General features: G+C 35.3%; 1 protein-coding gene across 3 annotated transcripts in view; it reads left to right on the top strand.

Annotated features, from left to right (window-relative positions):
• LOC106879344 (transmembrane channel-like protein 7) overlaps positions 1–12,429 on the top strand; it is a 148,603-nt gene that overhangs the window by 119,585 nt on the left and 16,589 nt on the right. For all 3 annotated transcript variants that reach the window (XM_052969567.2, XM_089355122.1, XM_089355123.1), the window contains exons 11-14: positions 3,495–3,592; positions 5,489–5,680; positions 8,598–8,673; positions 9,990–10,120. In XM_052969567.2, the coding sequence (XP_052825527.2) occupies positions 3,495–3,592; positions 5,489–5,680; positions 8,598–8,673; positions 9,990–10,120 (497 nt within the window). The remainder of the gene's footprint in view (positions 1–3,494; positions 3,593–5,488; positions 5,681–8,597; positions 8,674–9,989; positions 10,121–12,429) is intronic.

Here is a 12,429-nt window from a genome sequence, read left to right as displayed (position 1 = left end):
GAAAAATTCTTGCAAACAGTTGCATAGTGTCCTATTTTCAAACATCATCTGCATCTTGTTGCTGAGGCAGGGCAGTCATTTCTATTATGAAATGTGAACATTCCACACCGCATGCACTTTCTCTCAGGTATCTTCTTTTTATGTTGATACCCTTTTTTATCATTTGGTCTTGTGACATGGTTTAATTGTGGATCTGTTGCATTGACTGTTGAGGAGATAGCTTTTGTTTGTTGTTTTGATGTCTCATGTGCTCTACCTCTCTGTAGGCATTTGTTGAGGGTTAGCTTTTTGTCTGCTAAAAGTTTTTCTCTCAAAAGATCGTCTTTAGCACCAACAACTTGAACCCTAATAAGTTTGTCCCTTAATTCTCCAAAGTTGCAGTTTTTTGCAAGTTGGCACAAGACAGCTATGTAGGTTTCTATGTTCTCGTGCATCTCACCAATGAAAAATTCCTCGAATTTGTTAATCCCTTCAGATAGATCATTTTTCTGTTCTTCATTGTCAAATTGTAGTCCTTCATATATATTCTTCTCCAATAGTTGCCAGAAATACAGAAGTTTGATATCCAGTATTGACTTCATTTGAGAGTCGACTGGCAATTGAATAATTCAATAAGTTTCGTTTAAATCTTCTCCAATTGCTAGCCACATTTTTTGATAAAGACATTCGCTCAAGAGGTGGGATATTCACAGAAAAAGGTTTTGCAGACATTCTTTAAATTAAATGAAGAAAATAAATTTACAATTCTGTGAAGAATTCTTTCTTTCTTTTTATGGTATGAACACAGGGCGAAGTCTTTGTTGTTGTTTTTCCAAAGCCAAAAAAAAAAAAAAAAGAGTTCGTTTTTGTTTTTTTCCAGTGAATTTTTTTAAAAAGTTGCTTCAGATCCTTCGGAATCCCATTTCTGTCACCATGTGGTATAATGAAGGTTGACGATATTGGTTAATATATAGAAAGAGAATTCAGCGTGAGATAAGATATGTCCATTCATTAGCAAAGCATACACAGTAATGGCCTCTTACTGTTAGGGACAATAATGTGTTCTTTTAAACTAGAAAGTTCCCATAATGGGAGGTGACTAATCTAAGAGAGATAACATCACAATCATAATTTAGACAATAACTATAATCAACAGGTTCATGTTGAATTTCAGAAAAAGCCTTTTCAACTTACAGATTGAACTTTAGATGGTCAGTTTTCAATAAAAAAACATTCACTTTTGTACATTCAACCCTATTTCTGGTGAAATACCCTATTTCACCATATTTCTAGTGAAATACGCTAGCTTTGTTCCAATAAATTTTTAAAATAATGATTTTATTGAAATAACTTCATCATTATTAAGCTGGTGTTTGGAATATAAATTAATAGGAAATTTTGGATGAAGGTTTTAATTTAGACCACTTTAACCCTTTTGTTACCATTATTTTTTTTAAAATTCTCTGATTTTGAAAATAATGGAGAGGTTAGTAAAATAACGTTATCATTATTTTGATGAAGTTTGAATAGATGTTGTATCATAGAACTAGAGGCTGTCTCAGGCAGATTTGGTATCAAAAGGGTTGAACACTTGAAACCAAGTTCACCAGTGATTTTTAGTTGCAAATGGGAAATATATAATCTGGATAGTGAAGTTGTCGGTTTAAAAGAAACTGACTGCTTCTCTTTCTCATTAGTTTTGAATAAATTTGAACCTGCTGGGTGGCTGACCTCCACAACAGAACATAACTTTTGTTGTCACCCACAAATAACTATACCAAACCAATTGTGTTTGTATCTCGTTAAAGTCTTGATGGGTATGTTCCACAAATATTTCTTGTGTTGGAACTTATGAATATATTCAGCATCAGAGGAGTTTTGAATATATTTTTAGAAACAAGAGTATGTTGTGTCAGCTGGAAATAACCTTGTGACATTTTTGGATAGCTGCTATTCACTTGGTTGAAGTATTTATTTTTGCTATTGTTGTTACCATGCTTAGTTGTATCTGTAATTCAATGTTACATGCAGGCTGTTCTAGTGATCAGATCAACTGGACCCTTGTCATCATAATTTACAGAATACTAGTTTTGTTGCCATGCAGAACTCAATGCTGCCTGGAGTAATCTTATGCTTCATCCTTGGCTGTTTCTTCTGAGTCTGTTGATATTACTATTTCTGTTAAATTAAATCTTCTTGTTGATATCTAAATTTTAATATCAATAGTGTGCTTGTCCACCCTAACATCTCATTACCACTATTTTACCCCTCCTTTCTGCTCCACCCTGCTTTCTTTCCCCCCACTACTATAATGTGAGTAGCCATGTAGCTCCTCTACAATAAGAAGCCTGTTCTGTTTTGTCCCCTTCTCTCATACTTTAATTTCTCATCTCCTAGTGAAGAGCCACCAACCTCACTATTGTAGCCCCACTCAATTGAAGGGGATCTTACTCTTGTACACTGCCTTGGATAAAGCACTCAGTATACTATGTAAACTGGTTGGCATTTGGAAGGGCATCCATTGTAATGTATCACAAAGTAAACATTGGAGTCTGATGCTTGTCAGATCTTATCAAGCCATCCAATCCACTCCAGCATGAAGGGGGACATTAAATGTGATTGTGGCGGTGAAGAGTATTTCCAGTATAGTCCAATCAAATACTCTAAATACTGGTACCAATACTGATATTGTGAATGATTATGTAATCTTGTTGTTAGAGAAAAGCTCCAACAACTATATTTTTTGAAATCTTGATTTGATATTTTTTGGTTACTCTATCTTTGTCTGCAACATCTTTGTTTGATATATTTTCATTAATATCTAGTAATATTTCTTTACAAAGATATATAGCATCAGAGATAATCGTTGTACTTTCAGCCACAAAGGTGAAGATAGTTAACTATTTCAATAGCAGCAACAAAGGCTGCTCATACTTTTGCCAAATCATTAAATTATAATGTTGCAGACCAGTTTTTGAATTAAAAGTTGTTCAGGATATATTCACACTTTTTCTTCCGATGTCTTCCATCATCATTCTGTGTTTGGCTTCTGACATATGCAGATATGTGTGTATATATGAATGTGTATGTATATATATTCCGTGCATGTTTGTGTGTGTATGTAGATGCAGAAGTTTGTGTACATGCCTGTATATAAGAATAAGTATATATATAAATGTGTTTATAAGTGTGTATGTGCTGGCCTCTGGGTTAAAGAATGATGAGTTAAGAAGCCATAGCAGTCACTTAATTTACTTGGAGAAAAAAGGCCAAGAAAATACTGAACTTTTGAGCAAGTAACTGACTCATCTTTGCTCATCTGTGTGTGTGTGTGCGCGCGCACACACACACACTATTACTGTAGGGTTGAACAAACTCTATAAATTGCAATAGTTTATTATCCTGAGATGGAATCTTCTACTCCACAACAGAATCAATCCTTGAGTTAATTCACACAATTGATTAATTTATTTATTTAGTGCCCTACTAATGAATCTGTCTCATTTGCATTTCAGTGTTGGGAAACTTATGTAGGACAACAATTTTATAAATTGATTATTTTGGATTTTGCTATTGTCGTTTTCGTCAACATGGTCATCCATACTTTGCGTAGGTAAGAAACCTCTTTTATCTCTCTCTCTCTTTCTTTTTTCCTTTCTAGCTGTTCCTGTTTGTTGTTGTTCTTATCATTATTAATATTACGCTTGTGTTTGTACTTACATACACACACATAATATATACATATATAGACACATATATTCATACTTACACACACATACATATGTATTTTATTGTCTCTGTCTCTCTCTCCCCCTCTCTCTCTTTCTCTCTCTCTCTCTCTCTCTCTCTCTCTCTCTCTCTCTCTATATATATATATATATATATATATATATATATATATATATATATATATATATATAGATACATACACATCTATCTACTCATATATATATATATATAGAGAGAGAGAGAGAGAGAGAGAGAGAGAAAGAGAGAGAGAGAGATGTAGACAGATACACAGATAGGTAGATAGATACGTGTATGTATCTACGTACATATACATACATACATACATATATATCTTAAAAGTCGCACTCCTTGTGGACTTTTAAACTGGTACCTGCGGAGTGCTAATTGGCCTTTGGCCCAAAACTGAAGAGAACAATAATAACAAAACATTAATTGGTATCCTTCCATCTCAGATTTTTATCAGAGTGTATCATATTTGGAGAATTTTGTATCTCTGTGATATTCAAAGATCCCTGTAAAGCAGCAGGTTGACAGACAGAACATCACATTTATTATTGTAGGTAATGGAGGTAACTATCACAAAATTTTGATTTTAAATTTAAAAATAATAAACACAGAATGTTGTGTTTATTATTAAAGCTAATGGAGGTAACTCTTGTAAACCATTTGAAACCTCTCACAGTCACTTTACCTGCTAGAAATAACAGCTCAAATGTTCTTACATCAGATCCCAATGCTGGATGTTCAAGAATCAAATAAAGGTCAGATTTTCAATCCCGAGATCATTCTGATTCCAAAAAGGTATAATATGTCTATGTAGAGCTAATGTAGACTGAGATACAGGGATCCTGGACAGGCAGAATTTCACTTATATATATATATATATATATATATATATATATATATACATACATACATGTGAGAGAGAGAGAATTTTTGAACTGATGTATATTTAGAACTAGCAGTAGTACCTGGCGTTGCACAGGTCTTAATAAAATTACCATTCAACTGTGGAAAGATGAGGCCTTACACTTGAGAAAATTTTTTGAGCCCTACCTCAGCTACCACATTCGCGCAATGCTCTTCTGATTTCAACACCTTACTCCTCAGCCCAGCACAGATTACAACCATACACTTGCGAATGAAGCCATAGAATGAAGCACACAGATAAACATATAGGAAAAGAACGAGTTGAACATTTTCAGTGTTTCCTAAGAGGGAACCGTGTGAGCGATAGATTGCTCCCAGTTGAAAGAGGTTAATGGACAATAGTTGGAATGTCGCCCTCAAGAGGTTCATGCAACACGTAGCCGCCATGTATTTTGTAAAATGGTATCCTTTCCGTTGAATTGGTCACTTTAATGTTATGAATAAACATACTTGAGGTAATCGACCATATAGAAGGCAGCAGAAATGTCCTCAGATATGCGATACCTAACCTGCCTTTCTGCTGGTCCATTTGTAGCAGCTGTTCGACAACATTGTTTCTTCGCATTATTATCATGCACACTATAGCTGATGCATTTAATGTTCAATTGGTCTCTTGTAACAAACTGACACTAAGTGTTTCAATTAGATTAACATAACTCATCCAATAGATCTTGCTTACTTCATTTCCATTCAGCCATTCACTGCAGATTTTCCACCTTATGTATTCATGTTTCGTTGTTTGGAAGTCTTTTCAGTTAAGATTATTATTTCTGTATAAAAATGCTGCTATGATTAATTAATTAAGTAATCTCTCACTTTCTCTCTTCAGGCTGGTCTATAATTATTTCCACAAAGGAGATGATCAGTTAGATTCTAGTGTGGAAGATAGAGAGGTTGTAAACGATGTCAACAGCAATGCTTGCAGGAGAGGTTTCTCACGTTTTATTCAATTTGTTGGACCTCAAGAATTTGAACTTCCTCAGAATGTTCTAGATATTGTCTATCTTCAGTCTCTCTGTTGGTAAGTAGTTGTGCTACCATGACAACAGTGTTCATGTCATTATTATTAAGGCTTCTACGATATCATCATCTGGGTTGCATTGACAGTATGACATCATCACTAGAGATGTTCTGACAGTTGTGCTTGTTGTCATCACCCTTGTCTTTATGACAAGACAACAGTGTGTATACTACCACCAGTTAATTTTCTATGACAACAGCAGGTATATTATCATTAATAAAAGTTTGATATAATATTGTGTATGTGGTCATCACCTATGTTATGACAACAGTGTAATTGTTATTATTAGGACAATGCTATGACAACAGTATGCGGCCATCACTAGTGGTCTTGTAACAACTGCATCATCACTAGTGTTGAGATGACTGCTATAGCTATGCTGTCATTACAAGGTTTTGTTAGGATAACAATGTATATGATGTCATCATTACAGTTGCTACAACAATGGGTTATACAGTTCTATTGACCTCAGGAAACTCATGAACTGACTACTACCCCTCCCCACTGAATTTGTGGACCACTGTCTCCATAAAGTACAATCTTTGGAAGGAAGAATGTGAGTTCAAGATATTCCTGCTTTTCTCATCATACACGACAGGAAAATAGCTTGTTGGGAACTTATCTCAACATTGTGCCATTCATCATCATCATAATCACCACCACCACCACCACCACCACCACCACCACCATCATCATCATCATCATCAAAATGGTGAGCTGGCAAAATCATTAGCACTCCAGACAAGGTGCTTAGTGGTATTTCTTCAGGCTTTATGCTCTGAGTACTAATTCTGCCAAGATTGACTTTGCCTTTTCGTTCTGTCAGGTTCGATAAAATAAGCATCAGTCAAACACTGAAGTTGATGTAACTGACTAGTCCCCTCCCCAAAATTTCAGGATAATTATTATTATTATCAATATTATTATTTTATTGTCTTTGCACAGCTTCTAATGCTTGAGATATACTACAGTGTCAGCTGCTCACTACCAGTGAACTAGGGTAACACCCCTTAGTTTTTGAGCACCATCCGGAGTATTTGAGCGGTTCCAAGCAGTACTGTTTTCTGCTAGTGCTCCACTCTTGCAGCCCCTATTTGTTCTATGTACTTCTCAAGATTTTTACTCACTGTTTCCAGGGCTCTGACAATTATTGGTACTACTACCACCTTTTTTGAAGACCACAACTGCTTTACCTCCCAAGCTAACTTATCATATTTATCGACTTTTCTTTCTTCCTTATCACATACCTTGTTGTCAGCTGGGCATGCTATATCTATGATCCAGCATCGTTTGCTTTCTTTCTCAATTAACACTATGTCTGGTTTCCTATTCTCTATCTCATGGTCGCACTGAATCATAAAATCCCATAGGATCTTTGCATTATCATTTTTGATGATGCCTTCAGGTTTATGTTCATACCACTTTTTCGCTCTATCAAGTCCATACTTGTTGCAAAGTGCCCAATGGACAATCTTTGTGATGTTATCATGACGTCTCTTATATACTTTCTGGGCTAGTGGCGTACATTGACTGGTAATATGCCATACAGTTTCACCATTTTGTCCACATATTCTGCACTTCTCATTTTCTGATGTGTTGTCTATTCTGCATTTGATGTAATTGGTTTTTAATGCTTGCTCCTGGGCAGCACAGATTAGAGCCTCCGTTTCTGGTTTTAAATCACTTTTAGTCATCCATAGCCATCTTTTTTCTCTGTCTGTCTTATCTTCAACATCCTTCTGAAATTGTCCATGCATTCTTTCCTTTATCCACTTGTTTTCAGTTTCATTCATTCTCAAATGTACAGTGCTTTATTTTTGCAATTTTCCATCCTACACAAGTCTGACCTTCTTACTTCCAATAATAGTGGTTCTGTGACATTTTTTACATACCATGCTATGTTGTTTTCTTCTGCTCTAATACCGTGTTCGCATCCAATCAGTCCTGTTCTTCCTCTTTTTCTTGGTACATACAGTTTAAATGTCACTTTTTGGGTGGAGTATCCCATATCTAGTCAGCAACTTCCTTGTCTATTATTATTTTTATTATTGTTATTATTATGTTGTTTTTTCTTCTTTCTTCAAATTTTCTTCCATTTCTCGCCGAGTGTTTTCCATACACCTACGGCAGAGAAACTCATTGTATGCATTCCCAGTTTACACATGCAAATTCACAGGTAAAATATGTATTTAAAAAAGAAAATTAATAAATAAATAAATTCATGAATGGATGTTGTTTTCACAGCGATAATGCCCTTCTCAGTACATGAGTCGTTCCAGTTAACACGATTTTTTACACTTCCTGTAGGGATGGTAAGCCTGGTATCATTTTCAAATAGGTTTTAGTACCTTTTTTTTATTATTATTCCTAGAAAATTATTATTATTATTATTATTATTATGATTATTATTATTTCATCAGTCTCAAAAGAATGAAAGGCAAAGTTGACCTTGGCTGGATTTGAGCCAAGAGTACTGAGAGCTAGAATAAATACTGCAAGATGGCTTGCTGACTGTATCTGTATGCCACTTTGTTAACTTCTCCATTCTTCCAACAAATCTTGCACCTATGTCGGAAGTCATCTTTTATTGTTGATTTATGAAAGATTTGCTGAAAATGGATTCTGAATGGTCAGACCATACTGAAAGTATAATGTTGATCACTGGACAAGACAGCATCACCACTCACTCTTGCTTCAGGCAATAGATTGACTGTAAAAGTTTTGCCAGTCTAGTTTGATGGGTTTGGTAAAAAGCAGAATGGTCCCACTGTAAATTTACTTGAACTGGTTGCAGGATATGATCTGTTGACCTTTTGATTTGACTTAACTATCAATGTTCCTTATTATTATCTGGTCAGTAATGCCCATAGATGGATTTTGTCTAATTGTTTTAATTAGTTTTATATTTTCATTTTAGGCTTGGTACCTTTTTTAGCCCATTGAGTCCTGCTATAATCACTGTGCAGCTTTTCTTAGTTTTCTATGTAAAAAGGGTGAGTAAAATAGCATTATCTAATGTTTGTAAGTTAAACCAGGGTCTAGGTGTTGAATGATCAACATTAAGGATACTGCTTCACTTTATTGTTCCCAGACCAATTTTCTACCGGTAGAGATTATCATCAAAACAGTTCTGTATGAGGTAGTTACCAATAAATACTGAAATCAGAAACCGTAAACTCTATTATATGATATGTTAAATATACTTGAAGCTATAACCTTAATGTTAATCTGTAGCAGTCTGTCTAGGACTGCATTATGCAATGGCCTTACATTTTGAAGATGGTAGGGTGTGATTTGAGGGGATTTTGCTACTATTTCTTGCAGGTTTCCTCCTTTTCATGAATTAATATAAGTATTATAATGAGATAATTTCAATGAAAAAGAAGCAATGAGTAATGGCTAGAAGAATATTGAGCAAAACCTAGTAACCAGTTGATCTAGCAAATGGGACCCCATCTCAATGATGGGTAGGGGGCAATAATGCCATTGTGAGGAAGGCCTGAAATGGCACACATTCTCTCCTGATGACTCCATAAGCTTGCTAGAATCCAGTATAAGGAGCTTTCAATTGGTATCACTTGCATCTGCAAGTTGTTTGCAAAAGATCTAGCATTCATTCACAAGATTTGGTTTTAAACCTTGTTGAAAAGAATCAATATTAATATGGAAATGAAGTTTAGTGTGTTGTTCTGGACATGTAAGGTTACTTCAATGATGAAGGTAATGATGATGACAATCATGAATTTTGTTAATATACTAGTAGTGGCATTAAAATACAATCACTTCTATAGTTGTAGTATTGGCAAGAGCCAATGTGATTCTCTGGATCCCTGCAGGAATACATCCCCTGTTCAGGTGTCACACAGTTGAAGTTGTTGTCTTCATTGATTACCAGTTGACATATATTTCTCTCTTTTTATTTATTTTGGTGTGTGTAGTGGGGGTACACTTGCCAGGTCATCATCAAATTTGACAGATGAACTATTATGGGTTAAGAGGTTGAAATATTAAACTATAAGTTCATAGGGTATAAGTTCATATACCAACTCCTAGTCTTTTGTTGTATCTCTTTGTAGAAAAATTAAGTTTTATATATCCTAGTTCACCTAGATATACAAGAATTAGAAATGAACTTTTGGAGGAAACGTTATCTGCAAGTGACTAACTTCTTACTCAGAAATGTAGTAAAGTTTCAGCTTTTATTGACTTGGTATTAATAAATCTGGGATCTAACATCATGCTAGCACTGCTAGAGCATGTTAGAACATTTGCTTCATTGAATTATTTTTGTTTCTTTTTATTTTTACAGTTTACTCTGACATATAACTGTGTTCAAGCTGTCCGACCATTCCGCTCATCAAAGTCCAATTCCCTGTTTATGTTTGCTGTACTGCTTTCCTTTGCTTTCTGTATATTACCAATCAGTTTTGTAATTGGCTCGTAAGTACATTTACATACTACATACATTTCTCTATTCTTGTAGTACCAAAGAGCTGGTACTAAACAGTGTTTGTTTATATAAATTATATGTAACTGTCACCATTGCTGGTGACAGTTATATATGCGATGGTACTGAAATTTATATAACTGTCGCAGTAGGCTACACATCACCAAATTCTATAGAACCTTGACCAGCAAGCTCCATGGTACTGACCATATTGGGCAAATGTCTTTTACTATAGACAACCAAAGTTTTGTGAATGGATTTGGCAGACAGAAATGGGAAGAAGCTTGTCATGTGTACATATATGAGTGTATGTGTGTTTTTGTTTGTACCTTTGTCTTGACATTGTGTAATGTTTGTAAATGAACATCACCATCAAACAAGCCATCTTGTTTGTTTCCAGTCTTCTATGAAAAACATGTCTGGCCAAGGAAAAATATTACCTTGCTTGGAAGTAAGTGACAGTTGGTGATAGAAGAGTCTGTTACACTTGAGTCTGTTCAAAATTGGTTGGCCCCAAAAATCTAAGCTAAGAGCATTAAATTTTTGGAAGAAAGCAAGGGAATGTGTATAACAACACAGACAAAAAAGAAAAACAAGAAAATGGAGAAAATGTTACACAGTTACAAATACAAACAACAAGAGAATAACAACAGGTGTATTTTCAACTAATAAGGACAAGTTAAGTTGAGCTGGCATGTGAAGTGAAAGCCTTGAGGCACAAACATAGATGAAAGTCAGGAGACAGGAAAATATGGTGTTGTATGGCGCAGTCAGGCCAAGAAAGAAAGATCATGCTTGGCCGAACACCGGTAACATAGAAGGAACAGAGAGAGGTAGGAGGCAGAGGGATTGAGGAATTAGGGAAGGAACTAGAGAGAGAGAGAGAGAGAGAGGAAGGGACAGAGGGAAAGGTACAAGGAAGATAATGAAGGAAAGTAGAGAGATTAAAGAGAATTTGTGTACCCATGTATACATGTATATATGTGGGCATGTGTGTGTGTATACATGTGTGTATATGTATATATGTATATATATATATATAACTGAAAAAACGTATTGTAAACAAACAACAACAGATAAAAAATGTATACGTATACTGAGTGTACAACTGGACAGGAGACAGACACAGAACATCCCTAATTTTTCATCAGTTATCAACTAAATCATAGGTTCTCAAAGTAGGTGCTACCATCCTCTGGTGGGCGTTGAGAGGGTCCAGGTGGGCGCTGATGTCTAAGGAGGTGATGTGAGGGGGGCAGTAGAGAAAAGGGAGGTATTGGGAAGAAAGCAGTGAATTGGGGGACACTATGAATTTATATTATAATAGTATTGTTACAAATTAAATAATATACTAGCAGCTAAGCCCTGTTTCGCCCGATCTGTTTGGATGATGAGGCTGTGATCGTTTTTGGTTTGACATAATCTATAACAGTGTTACTCAACCTTATCATTTTGGGTCCCCTGTTTCGATTGGAGCCCCGTCAGAAAACAGCTTCAGGAGTTGTGAAGAACAAATTTATATGTAGTCTGTTTCTGAGAGCTATTTTTATTGGACCTCTGTCTAATCATTAAAACATTGATTTAGTTATGAACATAGAAAGAAATTATACATTAATCCCTATTTTTGTAAGCAATTGTATCCATAAAAATTTTATTTGCAGAGAGCAGAAATTGAAAGATATATGAAATGGATATGTATGTGTGTGTGTGTGTGCTTGCTTGCGCGTGTGTATGTGAGAGAGAAAGAGAGATAGAGTGAGTGAGTGAAAGTGCGTGTCATGATGACTGATGTCTTTTAAGGTATACACACATACATAGAAAATGTGAGGTCATCGTATAAAATTTTTATGATAGTTGATTTATGGAAAAGATTATGTTAAATTTTTGAAATGCAAATACGTGAATGAAAATTAAGTTCAGACCTCTACATGGTAGCTAGACCTGGTAGAAATAGCAGGCAAATCTTCCTCAAAACACCCTACTGTCTTAATTCGACAATTTTGCCTGTTATGTAGTTTGAATAAGAAACTGTAACTAAAGATTAAGATTATTAACCCCACAAAGAGGTGAAAGAAGAGAGACAGCATAGCGAAAGTTTTGGCTCACTGTCATCCTGTACTCCCCTTGTTGCTAGCGAAATAGTATATGCCAGCTGTGTGAGCAACTGATTGTTTTAATGGCGGAACAAACAGGAGAATTCCATTAGAAAAGTTTTAATCGATTTTCTTGGTAACTATGGGGGCTAGGAAAAAAATACAAACCGCATTCCAATCTATGCACCTGTCTTCACATGTGTGCCATT

Source organism: Octopus bimaculoides, chromosome 7 (genome assembly GCF_046866305.1).
Source record: "Octopus bimaculoides isolate indiv1 chromosome 7, ASM4686630v1, whole genome shotgun sequence".
Classification (NCBI taxonomy): domain Eukaryota; kingdom Metazoa; phylum Mollusca; class Cephalopoda; order Octopoda; family Octopodidae; genus Octopus; species Octopus bimaculoides.
Note: the sequence above shows the minus strand (reverse complement) of the source record. Positions and strands in the feature narration are given on the sequence as shown.